Raw genomic sequence first — 22013 nt, forward strand, 5'->3', positions numbered from 1 at the left:
TGGAGGATACAAGATGAGCAAGATGTGCTCTCTGCTCTCGGGGAGCTTAGATACAGCTGGAGAGGCAAGCCACGTGTACAAGGGAAGGGAAACACAAGAGCCGCATTGTAGTACGTGGGCGCTAAATACAACCAGGATTCTGACCCTGGTTCTGTCCATAACCTGCTATGTGCCTCTAAGCAGGTCTCTTAGCCACTCTGGTCTTGGAACCCAGCAAGAGTAATTGCTATAGGACATTGGGGATGGGGATGCCATCAAGAAAGTATTCAGATCTCCACTAACAGGGGCAAGTGGCGGGCCCTCTTTCTCCAAAGTCACAGGAGGGAGGGGCCCCCCATCTGGACCTTTTTCCCCATCAGAATTTAGTTCAGGGCTTCTCAACATCAACACTACTGACATTTGGGACTGAATAATTCTTTGTGGCAGGAGCTGTCCCGTGCACCATACGGTGTCCAGAAGCAGCCACTGGATGCAGGTAGCACCTCCCGCAGTTGTGACAACCATCTGTCTCCACACGTCCCTTGGGGGTCAAATTGCCCCCAGCTGAGAGGCCGTGGCCTCTCCTGGTTCTCCTCCAGCGCTGTAGCCAGGGGCTGGACCAAATTCTCTGGGGCTTGCCTCTGGCAGAGCCCTGCCCACCCCCTTGAGCTTGTGTCAGCTCAGGTTCTGAGGACACAGGGCCTGAGGAAAGGCAGGACATGACACCTTGAAAAGGGGTCCCTTCCCCAAGACAGCAGCTGATCACACCTCCCAGAGCTCTCATCCTGGGTAGGAGGACCCAGGATGTTAACCACTAGGGTTGGATGAACATCAAAGGCACTAGGGAAACGTTTCTCTCCTGGGATGCCACGGGCTTAAAAATAAAATTTTCTGCTGCTTAAGAGACATTTGAGGATGAACAGGGATGGGGGCAGGGGGACGGGAATGGAGCCTGGATAAGCAACCTGGTACGTGAGACTCCGTTCCAGTCACGGCTGCCACGAGCTGCTGAGGGATCCACAGGGACGTCAGCCCTCTCGGAACTCAGCTTCCCATCAGTTGAGAAGGGGAGGTGTGGAATCTTGTGGGCCCCCAGGTTTCACCCAGACTCACTGCCAAGGGAGACAGCACTCAGAGAGCAAGGGGCCTCTGGGGGTGGCACCGCAGCTCCCCACCTCCCCTCACCCTCATGGGGGAAGAGGGCGCCTTCTTGGAAGGACAATGTCGTGATTCACTGAGAAACAGATGGATCTTGCTGCAGCCAGAGAAGCGGGTGGAGGTCAAATTTTAAGGCTGGTGTGACTGAGTTCATGGTACCCGCACATTCCAGGCCAGGCTTGGGGCCAGTGTGAAGGCCAGGAGTTGCCTGAAGCACTTGCAGGCTGAAGTCTGGGGCCGGAGGGGAGGAGCCTGGGGGGGAGAGGAAAGACCCCGCACCCTTTACCAGAGCCTTGAGGCCATGCCCACACCTGCACCCCAGCAGGGCCATACCACACACAGAGCATAGTCAGCCAAAAGGGAGAGAGGGGCCCCCAGGACGGAGCAGAGGGCGACGCCTCACTGTCCCAGCTCCAGCCGGAGGGGAGGGGGACAGCACAGTCGGCAGGGATGGGTTCTGGGGTCCCACAGACCTGATTCCAGCTGCTGTCGGCTCTGTGGCCTGAGGCTCCGCCACCTGGGGCTCCTACCCCACATCTGGTGTGACTCCGCCAAAGATTACAAGATGGAAAGGCATGTGAAGTATGATACACTGCCCAGAACGCAGGGAACGCTCGAGAAATGGGGCAACCTTTTTTTTTTTTTTTGTGGTACGCAGGCCTCTCACCGTTGTGGCCTCTCCTGCCGCGGAGCACAGGCTCTGGACGCGCAGGCCCAGCAGCCATGGCTCACAGGCCCAGCCGCTCTGCAGCATGCGGGATCTTCCCGGACCGGGGCACGAACCCGTGTCCCCTGCATCAGCAAGCGGACTCTCAACCACTGCGCCACCAGGGAAGCCCGGGGCAACCATTTTTATTTCATACATCTGAAACTAGTCAGTCTTCTCTCCCACTCTTTCCACTTTAGCAAAACCTCGTGGTGTCTCAGGTGTGTATTGTGTACTTGTTCCTTGTAATACCTTAAGTTTCCATTTTGTTTTGATGGGTCTCTTCCTACAAATGGGAGACGGGCTTCCCTGCCTCTCCAACATAGAATTTGGCAGTGTTGGCCCATCCTTTGGGGGTCCCGTGCCTGTAGGGGTCCCGTGCCCTGGGAGGTTCTCTGTCCACCCCTGCTGCCATCGTGCTGTCACTTGTTGTTTCACCCTGCTCTTGAGTTTTCTGCCTTCCGGTGTGCGGCGACCTCTGCTCTGCTTTGGTCTGAGAACCAGATTTCCAGGCTGGTTAGGCCTGCGTGTAAAGTAAGAGGGAAGAATCCCAGAGAAGGGGTCTGCAGCAGGGTTTCTCAAATGGACCACCGAGACCGAAGTCACTCGAGCATCTGTTTACAGCACAGAGTCCAGACCCCTTGAATCAGAATCTCTGGGTAGGCTGTGGAATCTGTGATTTAAGCAGCTCTTAGGCACAGGAGCCTTGAGGAATCACGGGTGGGACTAATGCAGCTCCTTCTTCTGCTTTGAAGCCCCTTTGGCTGATTCCTCGTTCCTTCGGTAAAGGGATGTGTTTCTTTCCCCATCATGTTTTCTGCATCCCACACCTGTGTGGTTCCTCACCCCAGACTCATTTCTACGTCCAGGAGGTTGACTGGCGCCACCCCAGGTGTACAGGGGACCGTGTGCCCCTGCCCCCAGCGCAACCACAGAATCGAAAAATGTCTCCAGAGCTGCCAGCCTCGGGCCACAACCCTGTTCCCAGTGGGCAGGAGCCAGGAGGCCCTTCTTCCTGCTCTTAGGAACGCAGCACCTCTGCCAACAGAGAAAACTTCCCAGCAGAAGTTCCTGGGACCCAGATAAGGCAGAACAGCCACAGCTGTTAGAGGAGTGCAGCCTCGTGACCACGCCGACTCCTACACATCCTACAAGGCCCAAGGCTCCTTCCTCTTTAAAGACTGCCTCGTCCATTCCTGCCCTCTGTGGTCATTCCCATCTCTAATCCCCTGGGGTTCACAGAGACCCAGGCAGTCATCATCATCGTCATAACAGCTCATGTTTAGGAAGGGCTCACAACCTTCCAGGCACCAAGGATCGCAGGTATGGCGGTGGGTGACCTGATCTGAATGGGCCCGCAGCTGCTGTGTCCACACAATGACTCAGGAAGCTGGCCTGGAAGCACGTGAAGACTCCCGGCCTGGGGACATGAGGGTGGGCAGCCTGCGTTTGTGTACTCCCTGCTGGTAAGTCACCTCTTTCATACACATCTGTCTTTAGATCCTCCATCCACCCTGGGAGACAGCCTCCCATTTTATAAGTGAAGGACACTGATGCTTAGAAAGGAGCAAAGATTCAGCAGAGGGAAGGGAAGGTGACAATGGAAAAGAAAATGGGTTTTTATGGAGGACCTGCTCCATGCCAGGAATCAGCCAGTGCGCTCTCACATATGTTAACAGACCTATTCTTTCAAAATCTCTACAGACAGCATCAACACCTGCATTTGCAGAGGAGAAAACAGGCTCCATTAAATAAGCTGGAAGACCAGGGAGGGAGGGAGAGATTCAGACGGGACACCCAGTGCCTGGCCCTAGAGCCCAGAGCTCATTCATTCACCCCACGCGCTTGGCCAATAACCACTTCTCCAGCATCTTCCATTAGGCCAAACATCTAGGAAAAAAGGATGAACAAAATAGTCAAGCCCCCTGCCACGTGCCACATGTGGTGGGAGGAGGGCAAGGTGCCATGGGAAGACATGACGGGGTCCCACGGAGCTTCTCTGGAGAAGGGACCTTTGAGCTGAGGGCGGATGGATGGCCGGGATGAGTAAGGAGTGTTCCAGGCAGAGGGAACAGCGTGTGCAAAGGGTGTGAGCCCATAAAGAGTTTCTGACGTTCCTGGTGGCTGGAGAGGAAGCCTGGGACCAGACTGTGCAGCCACGTCTAAGAGTTTTGAAGTTCAAGTCACCAAAGAGGTCTAAATAGGTGGGGGGCACAATCAGAGTGGTGACTGCCGAGTGGAGAAGGGCCTGGAGGGAAAGCAGAGACCAGGTGGGAGGTGCTCCTAGCCATGCAGGAGGAGGAAGAGGAGGTGAGGGCCAGGCTGAGAGCAGCTGCAGGGCTCCTGGGAGAGGGGGACGAACTTGCAGGCCATTGAGGTGGTGGATCAATAGGGCTTGTGATTAACTCGGGGTGGAGGGGAAGTGGCGGGAGGGGAAGTGGTGGGAACTCTCAGGTCCCCCCACCCTCTACCCCCTGGCCAGTGAGGGTGGGGCTGAGGTTGAGGACCATTCTCAGTCTTATCCCACTGAGCAGTGGGTCCTAACCTCAGCCAGAGTCAACAGAGGCTTCCTTGGATTTTTTTCTGAAAGCCACAACATCTGCATGCCATGCCAGGCTCACCTACTTAGCAAGACTCGCCTCCCACAACCAGGCCTGCAGGATCCCAGCACATCGTCTTGTCTGCTCATGAGGCCTGCCCGGAACTCTCCTCTCCTGCCCAAGGGCCCGTGAAGAGAAACCTTTCAGTAAACTCACAGCCAGACCCCCAAGTGAATTCTGGAGTCCTCCCCAGCATCTGCAGCCGCCTCATCGGCCTCCAAGGCCCCAGTGACAGGGCACGACTGCCCAGCCGAAGACAGGATTGCTGCCGCCCGGGACCAGGCTGGGGACAGAGATGCCACATGGGCCAGTTTATTCCTGTTTCTGCTCTGTACAGGTATATACAGTTGGTGTGAGCCTATGGTACATTATTTCACAAAGTTATCTTACATCCTTTGCACACTCCTCCTGGGCGGGAAGTACCTGCGGACGGTGGAGGAAAGGACGCTCACAGGAGCCACTCTGTTGCTGAGGACGTGCACGGGGGCGCCCTCCCACCTGCTCCCAGGTGCCGGAGGCTTCCGCAGGCTTCCTCCTGGAGCGGACGGAGGCTGGCGGGGGCCAAGCAGCACCCACAGCCCTCACGACCCGAGCCTGCCTGACCCCACCGAGTACCATCAGCAGCAGGACAGTACCCCCGGCCCCTCGCCCCCCGCCCGTCACGGGGCGCTGGCATGCATCTTCTCCAGGCAGCTCGTCCAGAAGGTTACCAGCCGGTTGTCACGGTTGACGCAGAAGTCCGTGAAGTCCTTCAGCAGCCGGTCAGCAAACCTCTCATCTCCAGTGGCGCTGGAGCGCCAGGTCTTGGTCAGCATGGTGTTGTAGGCCCAGCTGTAGCCCACCCTCTCCTCGCAGAACAGGCTCTGGCTGGCGGAGCTGGTGGAATTGCGGCGCCGCCGTGGCTGCCCTGAGAACTTGCGCTTGGAGTAGGGCAGCTGCAGGAACACCGTGCCTGTGGGGACAGGGGCCAGGTCACAGCGCCGGGAAGGAGGGAGGGAAGGTGCCTGGGCCAGCCCCCCCGCCCCCACCCCCGGGGCTCCCAGTCCTGCCTTGGCCACCCCTGACCCCGCCCCGTCCATGCTGCGCCTGGAGCACCTCACCTGTGACGTGGATGTACTGAGGCTTGGTTTCAGCAGGGAAGTTAAAAGCAGAGGCAGAATATTTATCTTGAACAAACCCAAACCTAAGGCAAGGACAGGGAGACAGGCCGATGAGGGCCTCCTGGGCTACAGGAACACGGGGTAGGGCGGGGCAGGGTGCACTGGGGGGAGCAAGAGTGTGGCTAACACGACTCTCCAACGGCCAAGGGATCTGGAAAGTCTCTTTCAGGTGGAACATTCAGGCTGCTCCTCACGGTCCTCACCACTTCCCACCATCCCGGCCCCCTTTCCTCTCTGGGTGCTGAGAGCCTCTCACTTGCCCAGCTCTCCCTCATCCAGCCTTCATCTCCACCCAGCCACCCCCAACGCCATCGCATCGGCCCTCCCCCGCTGCAACCACCCCAAGACTGTCAGCTCCCCCGGGGAGGGCCCTTATCTTAACTCTGCTGAGCCGGGCCCCTCTCCCCTTCCTCTCAGTTCTCCCACACTAAGCACACAGCAGTTCTCAATAAAGGCTTTGCATTGATAAATATCATAACTGGACTCATTTCCTTAAGGCGAGGAAAGCTGGGACCCTGCCTCGCTGTGTTCTGGAAATAGGCAGGAGGGGCCATTTTTCATCCATGGCTTGTTCTATTCCTGGTTTTTTTATTTCCACAAAGTGCATTTATTACACTCTACCGGCTAAGTGCTGTAAAGGATGCATTGGCAGATATGGCCCCTGCCCTGAGTCTGAGGGGTTTATGTAATGAAGCCTGTGATGAGGCAGAACCAAAGCAGGGAAAGCTCTGTCTCCCTTCCTGGACTGAGCTCCAGGGAAGTGCCGTGTTGCATCCTCTACAGAAGCTGCTGGCTTTACACGGGCATTTGATAATTATTTACTGAAGAACATGTGAAGTCAGACACATAAACAGATCGGCTGATGGGCACCGCCAGCTCATCACTGTCAGCTGGTTCTAGCACATGCAGGAACGGCTCTGGAGTCTGCCCTTCTTCCTCTCTACTTTCCGATCAAGGCTCTCTATTTACTCAGAGTGGATCAGCAGGACCTGTTGACAAACTCGTCTTCCTCATAATAACTACCATCTCCTGGGGTCCTACTAGGTGCTGGGAACGTCAGGGAACCCTCCCAACAACCCTGTGAAGGGGGAGAACTCGAAGGCAAAGCACCTCACAGTTCCTCAGCCAGATGCCGGTGGAGGCCAAGGTGAACCAGGCCTGTCCGCTTCCCACATCAAAGTCCTTTCCCACTGACCTCTTCATTGACCGCCCCGAATCGCACCCCCTCCTCCTGGACGGAGGAAGTCAGGTGCCCTGGCATTCATTTCACAGCCTTTACCAAGCATTGAAGAAAAGGGCTGAGTAAGGTCTAAGGCAGGCCTGGGCCGGCTTGGGTGGGGGAGGTCGAAGAGTCCGGACTTTATCCTGCGGTTGGTGGGGGGCTGTGCACGGAGGGGGGTGTGCCAGGTGGGGCGGGGACAGCTGAAGGCGCCTGAACAAGATGATATGACACTGAAGCAGGCACAGGAGGCTCTGATTTTCTATGAATAACACAAGGCAGCAACCGGACACTGAGTTAGTGATGTTCTAGAGACACAGCTGGACCGGCCTGGGGGATACAGCTAAGCCTAGGAAAGGCTCTCCCTGGTATACACATTAGGTAGCAGTAAATATCTACTGAACGTATCTATTGCTTTTTAACCATTCACTGTCTTCTCAACATGTGTCAAGAGGCTCCTGACAGATTCTACAGTTTTTCATCTCCTGGAGAGTTTGGCTCCAGGTCTTGTAGGAGGCTGAGGAGAGAGCTCTCTGCTCTCCTACAACTGAAAGAAGAGGGAAGCAAGTCTGAAAAACTACAGCTCCAGGAACTGGACAGGTGGTGCTCATCTCTGAAACCAAGGCAGAGGGACTAGTCGGAGATAAGCAGTGAATCTGTCACTGGTGGACTGGGTCCATCTCCCCAGAAAGGGAATGAACTGGGTTTCGCTGTGGTAACTGCTATTTGAGACAAACACTGATGCCTCCCCATGCTTCCCTCTTGCTAAGGGACAAACCTGTGTGCGATGGCTTCCTGGAAAAGGTGCATTCGGTCCCAGTATGTTTCTGGTTCAAAGCCTAAAAGGAAAAAAGAATAAATGCCGAGTTGTGATTCCAAGATTTGCAAATCTCCCTGGGTCCAGCCTTGGGTATCCTTCACTACTCTTGGCAATGCTCCCCCCTTGAGCGTGAGCTCTGCTTTTTCACACCACCTGCTTTCAGAAAGACCAGCCTCCACCCCAAGGAGGGATATCCTAAAGACAGTGACAGTTCTCAAGCTCCATCAGGGTCTGTCTAGAAAGGAGAGGAATATGAGCCCTCAGCGATCAGTGTAAGCTACTAGAACTTGGTATGAGACTCATTCTAATGACCGTCTGTGCCAAAAGCAGAAAGGAGAAGGATGTTAAAATACAACCAAAAGATAAGCTTGAAATGAATGTCATTTGCTTCTAAGGAGAAAAAAAAAAATCCCCAGTCTTCCATTTTAGGGGTGGGGAAATTGAAGCAAATCAATATAAAATGATTTCTGGAAACGTGATCAGCTGGGGAAGGGGGGGGAGGGGCTGGGGCAGGTGAGTGCCCGTCCCCACCACCCACTTCGTGCTCCAGCCTGGCTGGTATGAAGACAGGAGCAGGGTGAGGAGGTGGCAGGGCTGAGGCAGCTGTCACACAGCAGGGGCAACAGGCCGGGTCGGCTCTCGGGATCCAGGTGCTGAGGGCTGGGGCAGCAACCACACGAGACCTCGTCCCAGAGGCCAGGGGTGCCTGCAGGGGCTTTGTTGCTCTTTCTGTATTTGGAATTTTATATCTAGGTTAGATTTGAGGATTCCGGGTAATCAAAGAGCAGAAAAGAGAAAAGACTTTGGCTTTAATAGATAAAAACAGACACAGCGTATTCTTGTCAGATTTTTAAGATTTTGAATTCCCTGTTATCAGAATGGGAGATAACAGGAAGAGAGGTAGCACAGAAGCAAGAAAATTGATTTTTAGATTCAAGTCCTTATTCCTTTCAACTAGGATTCCTTTCGTTCAGCCGTAACCATGGCAACCAACAGAGGATGCTAGTCTTGAAGACTGGGTTACAACTGGCAGGGAAAACCATCGGTTCACACAGAAATATCCTTCAGTGCCAGCCCTGCGAGCACCCTTGTGCTGTTACAGCGAAGGTGGAAAACCCCAGAAGAGTCTTTGGGTGGTATGGGGGGAGATCTCGCCTTCCCCTCAACATATTAAAAACAGCAGTAGGAGGTGGTGCCTGGCTTAAAGTCATCATATGAAGACATAATCACCTGCCATTTCAGGACGGCAAAAAACAGTCCCCCCTCGGCCACACTGTGAGGGTAAATGAGAACGGCGGGGGCGAGTGTTGGGGGGTGCTTTGTAAACCCTAAAGATCCCGGGATCTTCAGCCTCCAGGGGCCGTGGGGCTCACCTGGAATCCCAACTATCACTTAAAACACTGTGTCTATACATAAATGTCTTCCAAGATGTAAAGAATGTACAGGTGGGCCTTCGGAACAAAAGCTCTTTGCACCCCGGGGGTGGGGGGGCTGTTTCTCTGCCACCAAACACAGCACAGACTCATAAGAACTCAGGAAAAAGCATCTCCTTCACCTCAAGTTTTTTTCTCCACACTGACAATTTCTACACCTGAGAGTCTACAGGGCTCTGACACACCAGCAGCGACTCTAGCTTTTTGTTATAAAAAGATCATCCATGAGCTCATGGGGTGCTTTGTAGGAGCTAATTACATGCTCATCGAAATGAGTGCTTGGTGATGAAAAGTCCATGCTGTGTGAAGTCAGCTCATCCCTCCATCTCTCTACACCTGCCCTCAGAGTCTGGTGGACAAGGGTGGAGCAGCGGGTGGGGTCGGCCCCATGGTCTCCATTCCGGGGAAGCACTCTGAGGGGGTCCCGCGACCTCCAGGTGCTGACGCATCTCAGCTTTGCACAAGAGCACACTGTGTCCTGTTTTTGCTTTCAATGCCTCCCATTTCTGGCCTTTTTTCGTGGAGCAGCAGATCCAAGCCTCCAGTGAGGATCAGATTCCTGCCGCCCAAACAAGTAAGGCTGGAGCAGAGAGGAGGGTGCAGGGAGAAGCCTAGTGCTGCTCGAGATTTACAGAGCACAGCGCCGTCTCCCACCCACCATCCCCTCCAAGCCTTACGAGGGTCTTCTTGAGCTAGTGAGGCAGCTCTGGTCGGCCCCATTTTAGGAATAAGGCATTTTAGGCTCAGAGACATTAAGTGACTTGTCCAGGGTTGCTCAGCCACTAAGTGAAGAATCAGGATTAAAACTCTGGCCCCAGCACTTCCCTGGTGGCGCAGTGGTTGGGAATCTGCCTTCCAGTGCATGGGACACGGGTCCAAGCCCTGGTCCAGGAGGATCCCACATGCCACAGAGAAACTAGGCCCGTGTGCCACAAATACTAAGCCTGCACTCTGGAGCCCGCAAGCAACAACTACTGCAGCCTGCGTGCCTAGAGCCTGTGCTCCGCAACAAGGAGGGGCCACCGCAATGAGAAGTCCATACACTGCAATGAAGAGTAGCCCCCACTCGCCACAACTGGAGAAAGCCCGTGCCCAGCAACGAAGACCTAATGCGGCCAATAAATAAATAAATTTATAAAAAACAAACAAACAAACAAAAAACCTCTGGCCCCTGTCTACAAGGCTCCTTCTTTTCACTGGCCTGTGAAAAGCTGGCCTCCATTTTACCAAATTGGAAAAAAAAAAAAAGCTGGCCTCCAGGAGCCTAGAGAGGCAACCCTGGGGTAAGGGTCTACGTGGGTGACAGGCCCTCCTGAGAGGGGTGTCTCTTACTGTCAAACAGGTGCTCGCTGCCCTCCTTGAGCAGGCAGCTGATGTTGAGCGGGATGAAGAGCTGGGCCCGGAGTGGGTCGCCGTACAGGTAACTGGGCAGCGCAAAGGGACCCTCCAAAACCGGCACCAACAAAAAGCCACAGGATGTGGCCTTGCGATGCCAACCTTGGACCTGGTGGGAAGCACAGAAACACACAGCATCACCTCCAAGTTCACTCTGACAAGAGAAGTAACTTCCTGAGGAGCGAAGCCACCCGAGTGATGGCCTGCTTATTGATCCACACGTTCATTGATTAATGTCCGCCGGCTCCAGACCCACCCTGGGAGGAAGAAACACAGTTGAACCTCCTGTGAATCCTTGAAACCTGGGAGGTAAGCACATGGCTCCTCACAGCCTGAGCTTCTGCAACTTCAGGGGCTCTTTCGGAAGGAACAGACTAGAGAGAGCTATGTCCTACCTCTTCTTGCTCTATAGGATGTTGGAGGAAAGTCACAGGATATAGGTTAAGTCCTTCTAATTTTGTCCTTTATCAAAAATTTACTAAGTCCAAAGTATCAAATAGGAAAACAATCCACTCAGGCTGGCTGAGAGGGACAAGACACGGGCTGCAAGATGATCATGGTGTCCTCTGGCCAAAAGTGACAAGCGCTGACCTCGCAGAATGAGAGCTGCTTTCTGCAAGCTCCCAAACGCCATCTGTCTGAAGACTGACTGAGAATGAAAGTTACTGGGGCTTAACGAAAAACCTCTCCACTCTTAGCTTTTCTCCCAGGAACACTCCTAACCATGAGCAAAACACCAAGGTCTCTGCTTGACCAAGTAATTTCTAAGGCTTATGTAATATTTATCTAAATAAAATGTGGTTTATAACAAATGTGGACATGGCCTTAAAATAATAATTAACCTACACTCAAGATTCTTAAAAACTTAATAAAATCATGATAAAAATATGAGCAGCTTTCAGAGGGTTTTACATGAATTGATTTGAAAAGTGTACTTTTTAAAAGATAGATGCTAAACTCCTCTGAGGAAATACTCTTCTTCCTGCCAAACTATAACTGTATCTGTGTGTGTGTGTGTGTGTGTGTGTGTGTGTGTGTTAGTTCTGGCTGGAGGGAGTGGTCATCCCGGCGCTGACCCGCTGGGGAAGAGCTGGTGTCCCCTGCAAGCTGAGCAGAATGGGCCGCTGGGTGTCTTTTTGATTTGGACCTTAACAATGTTCCCTAGATGGGAGTGTCTCCATGGGAGGGGTCCTCAAAGACAGTAATACCATTTGAAGGCAGACAGGGGCTGGGCAGACAGAGATGTGGACCAATCTCTCCCACGTCTTATGGGGATAAAACTAGGCTTTTGAGCCCCGGACAAAAAAACCTGTATGTTGCCAGCCGACGCTGTGCTCCTTTCCCTTTGGTCATTTCCTAGGCTCTTCACAAACTCTTTTTGAACTTTCCAGCTGCCTTCACCTGTGCAATGAGATGTTTGGGCCAGTGATGGAGGGGCGTGGGACTCAGCTGAAGCCATAGAGAAATACTCTTTGGGGCTGAAGGAGAGAGCATATAAAAAAGAGTAGGAGACTGTAAAGATGGCTCAAGAGGGCTCCTGGAAGACACTGACAGCTCAGCTAAGGAGTATTTATTTTAGACACACAGCCTGGGATGGGGGGGGGCCAGGAGCAATGAGTGACCTGATGAGGCAGCTGGACCAGGGTGGACGAGAAGCAGAAACAGGCAGGAGACCAACTGAAACAGGGCTTCTCAGCTTTGGCTCTTGAGACACTGGGGCTGGGGAATTCTTTGCCGTAGAGGCTGTGTTGTGCTCTGTGCTATAGGATGATGGGCTACATCCCTGGTCTCCCCACCACCCGCTAGACCCCAAGGGCACCCCCACCATCTGGGACAAGTAAAAATGTCTCCAGATATGCCAAATGCTCCTAAGAGGTCACAACCACACACCTCCCCAACCCCTGTAGAGAACCAGAGTTAATAGCAGTGATGTTCACGAACAGAGGATTGTGTAGATAAACTATGATACAAACAAGCAATAAAGTATTCTGCAGCCCTTAAAAATAATGAGACAATGTCTTCCAAATTGAGCTGATGTAGTGTATTCTTGGTTACTAAAATACTCAGGTAGCTTTGGAACTTTGAAATGGTAAATATTCATGATGTATTAAAAAAAAAACATGATACAGGGAATTCCCTGGTGGTCCAGTGGTTAAGAGTCTGTGCTTCCACTGCAAGAGGCGCTGGTTTGATCCCTGGTCAGAGAAGTAAGATCCCGCATGCCACACGGTGTGGCCAAACAAAAAAAAAACACATGATACATAACTGTAGAATCTTAATTACATAAAAATGGATGCTTAGTTGCATAGATACACAAATGGGACCTAGAAGGACATGTCAGACTCTAAAATACTTGTGATTACGGATGACTTTGATTTTTACTTCTTGTGTTTTTTAGTTTCCTGTTATGCACATGTTAACTTTTAAGAAACAAATGTTATTTTAAAAACTTTCCCCCAAAAATGAGGCAAAACAAATTAAAAAAAAAAACAACAGTGAGGCCTACTTATTTATATTGATACAGAAGATATATAGGTGATAGGAAAAACACAACATGAATAGTAAATATTCTGAGCTACTATATCTGTTAAAAAAAAAAAAAAGTAAAAGTAACAGGGCCTCTATATGCACAGAATCTCTCTGCAAGTACCAGCAAAGTGGCAGGGCAGTAGATGGAAGTCCCAGGGAACAGGGTGAGGGTGGGAGAGAGGGTTACGTTCTGCTCTACACCAGTGATTCTCAACTGAGGGCAATGCCCCCCATCCCTGGGGACCATCAGCAATATCTGGAGACGTTTTTGGTTGTCACAGGAGGGTATGCTATTGCTGTTTGGTGGGTAGGGGCCAGGGATGTTCTCCAACATCCTACAATGCACAGGCCAGGCCCCCCATGACAGAACCATTGGCCCTACGTGTCAGTAGCACACCAAGGGTCAGAAACCCTGATCTACATACCCTTTGCGACTGTTTGAATTTTTCATTTTTAAAGAGGCTATTCCAACAGTCGACGTGAAGGTAATAGGAACCTGAAGTGAAAACAATTTTTTAAGTGACGTGAATCTCTACCAAGCCCCCATGCACCCGTCTGCCAGGTGAGCCCAGCCCTGACCGCACATAAGGGGGTCTCACCATCTCAAAGAGCACAGCGGCAGTCACCGCCATCCAGTGCAGCTTGATCTCGAAGGCCGCGTTCAGTGAGAAGTTGCCGTGGTAGTAACAGCTGCACCACTCCAGTCGGTCTGTGCGGTTGTTCACATCCACGTCCAGGGTCACAGTCCTCTGCTCCGGGACAGTGGCAGCTACATGGCGGGGGTAGGTTGGTGGCCAGGGGAGGGAAAGGAAGGCAGGGGGTGAGGAGGAAGAGAAAATAACTGAGCATCCAGATGTGAAACTGCAGATTCCAGACGCTTTCTGGAAATCAGCTAGTCCAGGGCTCAGCAAGTGCTTTCCATAAAGGTCCATGTAGTAAATATTTTAGGTTTTGCAGGCTACAAGGTCTCTGTTCCAACTATTCAATGCTGCCGTTATAGTGCAAAAGCAGCCTCAGATATTACCTAAACGAGTGGGCGCAGCTGTGTTCCAGTAAAACTCTTACAAAAACAAATGGATTTTTAGGGCAGTCAGGCTACTCTGTGTGATACTATAATGGTGAATACATGTCATTATACATTTGTCAAAACCCATAAAATGCACAGAACCAAGAGTGAACCCTAAGAGAAACCATGGGTTTTGGGTGATAATGATGTGTCAGTGTAGGGTCCTCGATTGTAACAAATGTCCCACTCCAGGGGTGACGTTGATGGCAGGGGAGGCTCTGCATGTGTGCAGGTTGCGGGGGGGCAGGGAGTGTATGGAAACTGTACTTTCTGCTCAGTTTTGCTGTGAACCTGAAAGTGCTCTAAAAATAAAGTTTATTATAAAACAAACAAATGAACAAACAGCTGATAGGCCAGATGTGCCTGGTTAAACCATAGTTCACTTCCCCTAATCTAATCCAACTCCTGATTTACAGATGAGGAAACAGCAACCCATGGAGGAAAAACGCCTTGGCCAAGATTAGTCAGAACTTCAGCCAGGCTGAGTCCCAGATCTCCGATTCCAGTGACCACGAAGGGACACGATGGGACATGCAGCCCGGACCACAGTGAGGAGGTCGTCTTGCTTTTCTGGTTTCAACCCAGGAAGGCAACAGTTCTATAATCGTTTCTCAAGAAATGAAACCTCTTAATGAAGGCTAATGCTCTGTCCCAACAACTGTGTGCTGCCCAAGGATGTCAGGTCAGCGCCAAAGTGGCTCATCCAATCTGGGCTCCTGCTCAGAAATCCTTCTCAACCAAGACAGGGGTGTTTTAGAGACGGGTCAGACTGTCAAGTTCCTGACCAGACTAAAGGCCCGAAGCTGGCTCAGAAGGAAGAAGATCAGGGCTCTGCTCCGCCTAGCTGGGTACTGCCACACGTGGGGCTTCCACAAACTACGATCGGACCTTCTTTCTCCCCTGCCCCCTCGAATCCAGTGGCATTTGTCTCCGGCGGTCAGCTTAGTTCTGGGTTCTGCAGGTAGAAGCCCTGAGTGGCTTTTATCACACACAAGTAACGGCTCTTGAGTCAGCAATTTGAATGAACTTGTGCTGGGGGGGCAGTGGAGCTGCCACTTGGACGCTGAACGGGACCCAGGCAGACCAACACTTAGCTGCGAGGTACACAGCTCATCATTCTCTCAAAACCAGAAAGTGCAAAGTGGGAGACGCTGTCAACTTGGACTGGGAAGACCTAAGCCCTGCCGTTCAAGCCCTGCGCCCCTGAGAACGCTGCTCCACCCCTCCTGGTTTGGCTCCTCATCTGCAAACTGAGAGGGTGCCCATCCAGCTGCTCTGCAGAGGAGAGGGGAGGGTCAAGTGAAACGCAGATGAGAAGGGCTCTTGGACCCCCCTCCTGCCTTCTCTTCTGGCCACCCTCCCTTGTGACTCTCCTCCTTTTCTCCTGCTCCTGTTATTCCTTCCTCCCAGTTTAAGCCACGGGCTTATCACCACTGCTCCATCAGAGGTCTGCCCAAGACTCCCACGGACGCTGCTTAAGGCTAAAGAACTAGGCGGCTCTGGTGCTAAAAGTCTCATCAAAACGAGTTTCTGTCTCTGCCTCGTGTTCCTGACTCCTGACACCGCCAGAGTAACCCTTTACTGAACAGCCCAAACTTAAGGAAGGAAGTTTGCTCTCTGGACTTGGACAGTGTGTTCTCTGTAGGTGAAAAGCCCCAGTCACAAAAGAAAGGGCACTCAGAAAACACCAGCAGTGACCTTGTACACGTCTCCTCTACCATGTGGCACATCAAGTTCAGAACAGGCTGGTCTGAGGAAGCCAGAGGAAGCGCACTGTTCAGCCTAGTGGTTACAGGCTCAAGATACCACTGGCTTCGCTCCTCAGTAGGGGAGGTGACAGTGCAGATGCTGCCAGCGGGCTGAGGATGCTGACAATGGTGTGAGTCCAGCTGAGATGCAGTCCCCGGCCAGTTCTCTGCATCTCTCCTCGACTTCCATGAGGACCGGCTCGTTCCCCTTGGGACAGGGAGATACAGAAAGGCCAGTGAAAAAGGACAAACCCAGGCTGAGCATCCTTCACCCAGGTCACAGAGAGGGTTGTCAAAGATCTGAGGAGGGGATCGGTGTCACGGGAGGAGAAAGAACAGCATCTCAGGGAGGGGAGTGAAGGTAAAAGTAACAACCAGCTCTGCCCATCGACAGAACGAGCAATCTCGGGAGTGAGTGCCACGTGGGTGGGAGTTTTCAAAGAGCGGCTGGCTGGCTCCTCACTCCTCTGGGCTGCTATGGAAGACATTCAAGCATCAGGGTTTGGACCGAGGTGCCCTACAGCCCCTTCTGAGCTTGAGATCCAGTGGGCTGTCAAGAAAAGGCTGAGAAGGGAAAGGCGTGGGACTGGCTCAAGGGATGCAGCGCTGCCTCTTCCGGGGTCTCGGATGCCCCTGAGCTTCACGGCTCAGTGACACAAGGTGACAGGGGTGGGGAAGTGGAGCCACCACAGACCAAGCCAGACAGGACCATGTGCCACTGTCAGGCATTTCAAAACACTTTTCTGCTGCTAACTTCCAACTGAGAATTAGGAAGGTCTAAAAAGGAACACATCAAAATGAATGAATGAAAAAGGGAGGTCATACATGATACAAAGGCCTTCTTCCCCTTCTATATCATGTTGATTTTTTTCTGAGAAAAAGGTTCAACACTACAGATAGACCAATTTCACTTAAGTAAACAATACAGTAAAAGTCTATATTCTAACCTGAAAAAATGCTGGGAAGAAGGATCTCATGTCCTAACACAGAGGTGGGAGGGGTGTTACTGGAGAGAAGTAGCTGTAATAATGCTGTGTTGGGTTTAAAATGAAAAGAAACCCACTTCCTGTGGGAGAGGTGGTGGAAAAGGAAGCTGATGGAGTAAAATTCCACTATAACAATCATGGGAGCCATTGAAAACCTAGTAAGTGGATGTTTTCCCAGAAAACATGCACATATGAAAGATTCTACCTAGTTTCAGAACCACCGACCCTCCTGACACCCCTGCACAAGGTGAAGAACACCCCAGGTTGATAAACTACCCGCTGTAGACTTAAATCTCTTTGCCCCTACTCTTCCTCTTTTTTGGACATATTTTCCCATATGCTTTTCCCTTTTGACCACACTTTTTGATGTAACTAAGAACCAAAGCTAAACCGAATGACACAAACCTCATCCTGAGCTTCAGATGATGGCAGTCACGAGAGGGTTGTACCAGCGGCTGCGGGAGAAGACTTTGGAAATGAGGATGTCCCTATAGAAACTCTCAAGATAGGCTCCAGATCCAAAATGATGACGCATTTCCCAGAAGCAGTACCCCTAACCAAGGGGTAAGTGCAGCACACAGGCTGGGACCCTGCACACACCCCAGTGGAGACCTTGGTGAGAAGCGGTGGTCGGTCCCCTGCCTCTCACACAAAGCACTGGCCATGCTGGCTCTGAGCAACTCTGAGAGTCTGGAAACTGTGATGACTAGTAACATTTCCATTCCACCAGCTAGGCAAGAATTCAGTTAGCTGGGCACTTCCGGGCTAACCAAGTAGAATGGGGAATTTCCCTGGAGTTCGGCCTATGTTACGTTTGCTTCCCTCCATCCAGAGGGTTTTGAGGGTCTCTCCAACCTGCCTTTGAGGGAAATCTCATGAGGCCCTGCCTACAGCACGCATATTCTAAAGACGCTCACATCTCGACCCATCAGTCCGGTCCTTGAGAGCAGAGGTCACCACTGTTCAATAAGCAGGTGTTCACCCCATCTTAGGGCTGCAGGAACCGAGGAGGGGAGAGAAGAATCCTGGTTTGCATCCTTTGATGGGGTAAGCACATTTGGGGAGAGAGGGCAGAGAGGAGGGTCACGCACAGGGTGAGTGCCGGGAATGGACCACCTCTGAGGTCCCTTCTTCTTCTGAGGTCCTAGGATGTTGTAGTCATGGGACAGCCTCTGGCAAGAGCTAAACCAGCAGGGAGCACCAGCTCACATCCCCTGTGTCCTGAGCCTCTTGGGAAAAGTGGCCACACTGTCTGTACCCTTCTGTCCATGGAAGATTAGTGTCCTGCCCTGATTTGACAACTGCTGAGCCCTGTTGGTTGGTTGGGACAATGATGAGCTCGACCCACTAGGCTGGTGGAAGCCGTACAGGAGCTGTGGTGCTGACAGTTACAGTGCCACAGCCACGGGGTTCCTAACCCTGGTTCCTGTGGCACCACCCGTTTGGCTGCCCCTCTGCTCAGCCACCCACCAGTGTGTCCCCGGGCTCCACCTGCTTGGGCACCTACCTAAAAGCGCAGCTGCCTGGCTCCGGCCCCCAAAGCTGCGGCTGAAGGAGCTGTGCCTGCTGGCGTAGGAGGCTGGCCGGCTGGGCAGCCAGGGCAACAGGAAGGCAGGGATCTCCGAGTGCAAGAGCTCCTCGGCTACGAAGGCCACCTCAAACCACTTGCGCTGGAAGCTGGCGAAGTCATCCACCGCCGTCGTGTGCCAGGCAGTGGGCTGCTGCACGGCCACTGAGAAGGGCAGAGGGGAGGGGGAGCCCTCAGCGCAAGCTCTTGTGTTCTCACCGGTTCACGCCCAACACGGGTGAATCTGAAAACACAACGCTAACAAGCCAGACACAAAAGACCACGGAGTGCGTGAGGCCACTTGGGTGAAATGTCCAGAACAGGCCAGTCTTTAGATACAGAAAGCTGACTGGTGGTGGTCAGGGCCTGGGGGAAGAGGAGTTTTGGAAGGAGCCCTAATGAGGACAGGGTTTCCTTTCAGGGTGACGGAAGAGGTCTGGAACTAGATAGAGGTGGTTGTTGCATGACACTTAGAATACTCCATGCCACTGCCCTTTAAAATGGTTAGTTTTGGGAACTCCTTGGTGGTCCAGTGGTTAGGACTCAGTGCTTTCACTGCAGTGGCCTAGCCAGGTTCAATCCCTGGTAGGGGAACCAAGATCCCACAAGCCGTGCCCCACGGCCAAAAAAAAAAAAAAAAAAGCCAAACAAATAACTAAAATGGTTAGTTTTGTGTTATGCAACCTCTCCTTCAATTAAAAAAATATTTTATCCCAGGTTTCAGACCTCTAATTTCCGAGTACGTGACAGTAACTGGGGGTTTTTCACTTTGAAGGTAAGGTGGGTGTCTACTGGTCAACCTCAGAATTTAAAGGAAGAGGGGTGATGGACACACTTGGTGTCTATGAGGAAAAAACCTAGACGGATCCATTTCCAATACATGCTTGGATAAGAGAGCCAGTGAGTGGCACCAGCCGCTTCATCTGATGGAGTATTCCCGAAGCCCAGAGGCCGAGAAGCCATCTGTCGGCAGGGTGGGAGTCAGTCCCCTCCAAGGTCCCTGTGCTCTCGGGAGGGACTGGATATGCTGATTGGAACCCTGGGTGCCTGCAGCTCTGACCAGGCTGGAAATTGCTCCCCTTCTGGGAATTCCTTTTATTCATTAAAAAACAAAATACTTGAAATTTATCTTGGAAAGCTTGCTAGTCTTCCTGGGGGAAGAGATGGAGTCTGAAGGCCCAGCAAGTAAAAAGCGCTCTCAGTTAGATGACAGCTGTCATGTTATACTCGGATCCACCTGCACTGGTGGGGGTCAGGGGTGCTGTGAGTAAAGACAGAGACCAGCAAATGAGCCGTGGGCATTTCCTCATCATTTCCCTCAGCCTCTTTTAGGCTTATCTTCCATCCACACTGTGCTCACCAAGAATGTACTGTGGCTTTAAGAAACCCTTTGTCACTCTGGTGATGCTCAAAGTAAGTACAGATGCTCAAGGAGGCTGACGGATCCATCAACTTAGGGGACAGCATCACACAAGGAGCCGGAGAAGCACCGTCATTTAACGGAGCATGTCACCAGGAAACACCTGCCCCACGGGCAACAGTTCGCCTCACCTCGCTCAGGCTCTCTGTCCATCACTATCTTGTAGAAATAGAAGCCGTATATGAAGGTCCGCCAGACTTCGCCAGAGGCATGTGTGATGAGCTGCTCTTCCAGCATTTTCTAGGAGAGACAACGAAGCTCTGAAATTCCTGCAAGGGAACATCTCAGAGGTGCAGCCCTCAGACCCCACTCTCCACCCCCATCAGCGGTGACGACTGCGCTGTGTTAAATGCTGTGCCTGGTGTAAATTATATTATAAAATGCAAATGCATAATACAGTATCATCAGACATTTCAAACATACAGAAAAGTATAAAGAAAATCCAGCTCATACCATCAGCCAACTTCAACTAATTTAACTTTTTGCTATACAGACTTCAGAGCTTTTCGTTTAAAAAAAAAAAAAAAATCTCGGGAATTCCCTGGCAGTCCAGTGGTTAGGACTTTCACTGCCGAGGGTGTGGGTTCGATCCCTGGTCGGGGAACTAAGATCCCACAAGCTGTGCAGCGCGGCCAAATAAAATAAAATAAAATAAAATAAAAAATAAAAAATCTCTATGGAATCTCCCATGTCTCACTCCCCTTCCTCTCTCTCCAGAAATAAATGGTTAGCAAAATGTAATTCTCATGCATGTTTTTAATAATTTTATTATATAGACACATATTGATCCAATGGCACTGATTCCCCATGGGGGCCTCTGTGTGGATAGGATGGTGTGAACCGACCTCTCCCTTTCCCAACCTCTCGAGTTTAACTCCAGTTCAGAACAGTGTCATTAAATTCAGCGAGTGCTTGCTCAGTGCCTACCATGTTCCAAGCAACACGGTGGGCACTGGTGACGTGGAAACGCACAGTAAGGGATGGCCTGCGCTTGGGGGGCCTGGTCAGGACGGAGGACGAATGAGATGTGGACAGACCCCACTCTGCTGTGCCCAGTGCTCGACAGAGGATGCGCAGGGTGCCAGGAAGATGCTGAGGCAGAGGGAGGGCACTGCCTGGGGATCCTTCACAGAGATTCCCCCAAGGTTCAAAAGCACAGATTCTGCCCAAAACATTTCAGTTCCGGTGGCAGATTATGCCCGATGTTTAAGTCAAGGTAAAGTAGCGCCTTTCGAACCAAGACCTGCTCTATGATTCGTTGATACCAGACAGGCCTCACACTGACTAAAAACAGACTCTTACTCCACCTGGCGACCTCGGCACTGGCGAGGGCCCCCGCTCTGTGGTCTTACCTGCATGATGTCGATGGCCATGGCCTGCGTCTGCACCCCGTCCACGTTGTTCACCAGCCAGTGTACCACCTCCGCACTGATGAAGCAGCACGGTGAGAGGCCCTTCTGCTCAGGGAGCAGCTGGACTCCTGTCCTGAGTTCCAAGGCGGCAACAAGCAGAAAGAGAAGGTAAAAAAGGGACCCCCACTAAAGCATTTGATATCTGAAGTGAGGATCCCCACAGCTCAATTTCTGCACACTAATCCTAGACTCAGAGAAATCCCTGTGACAGGACAGAAGGTGTTACAGGGGAAAAGGAGAAGGGGGAGGAGAGAACCTGGCCTTCAGAGAACACTTATGCTTGTCGGGCATTACACTGGGTAATTTACATGATTAATTCATTCAATCCTCACATCGATCCTGTGAATCAACCATTATAATCCCACTTTACAAGGTAACAGAGGCTCAGAGAGGTCAAGTAACTGTAACTCGCGCAAGGTCTCATAGCTGCTGAGCAGTAGTCAGGTATAAACCCACCAAACCACACTGCCTGAGCACCACCCCAGCTTGGGCCACGGGATCCTCCCACCCCTGCACTCATTCATGAGAGAAGCCACTTACGAGGGGTGCTTCATGGCCTCCAGGATCTCCACCAGGGTGGAGGAGGACGTCAAGGAGCTGGCCGCCAACTGCTGAGAGCTGTAACACAGAGAAGGAGAGTGAAATTCCCAAGTCTTGACCCTCCTGCTTTGCTTCTTACAGAGCTGGAAACCAGGATGATATGGACACTGAAGGCATTCAAGCAAATTCTGGACAGTTACATCCTGGAGATATCTCACAGGGGGGTTCCTGCTTCCAAAGTGTATACGTTTAAAAAAACAAAAAAGGATTCAAAG

At 51.9% G+C, this 22013-nt stretch overlaps 1 protein-coding gene across 14 annotated transcripts in view; it reads right to left on the reverse strand.

Annotated features, from left to right (window-relative positions):
* Positions 1 to 4727: 4727 nt before the first annotated feature.
* The window catches only part of DEPDC5 (DEP domain containing 5, GATOR1 subcomplex subunit), a 95274-nt gene continuing 77988 nt past the window's right edge, over positions 4728 to 22013 (reverse strand). For all 14 annotated transcript variants that reach the window (XM_067014846.1, XM_067014850.1, XM_067014848.1 and 11 more), the window contains 9 exons: positions 21739 to 21816; positions 21139 to 21271; positions 19918 to 20026; positions 18307 to 18531; positions 13599 to 13768; positions 10408 to 10579; positions 7601 to 7661; positions 5544 to 5626; positions 4728 to 5395 (listed from right to left, as the gene is read on the reverse strand). In XM_067014846.1, coding sequence (XP_066870947.1) covers positions 5103 to 5395; positions 5544 to 5626; positions 7601 to 7661; positions 10408 to 10579; positions 13599 to 13768; positions 18307 to 18531; positions 19918 to 20026; positions 21139 to 21271; positions 21739 to 21816 — 1324 coding nt within the window. In that variant the 3' untranslated portion in view covers positions 4728 to 5102. The remainder of the gene's footprint in view (positions 5396 to 5543; positions 5627 to 7600; positions 7662 to 10407; positions 10580 to 13598; positions 13769 to 18306; positions 18532 to 19917; positions 20027 to 21138; positions 21272 to 21738; positions 21817 to 22013) is intronic.

The sequence above is a fragment of the Kogia breviceps genome, chromosome 15 (genome assembly GCF_026419965.1).
Source record: "Kogia breviceps isolate mKogBre1 chromosome 15, mKogBre1 haplotype 1, whole genome shotgun sequence".
Classification (NCBI taxonomy): Eukaryota; Metazoa; Chordata; class Mammalia; order Artiodactyla; family Physeteridae; genus Kogia; species Kogia breviceps.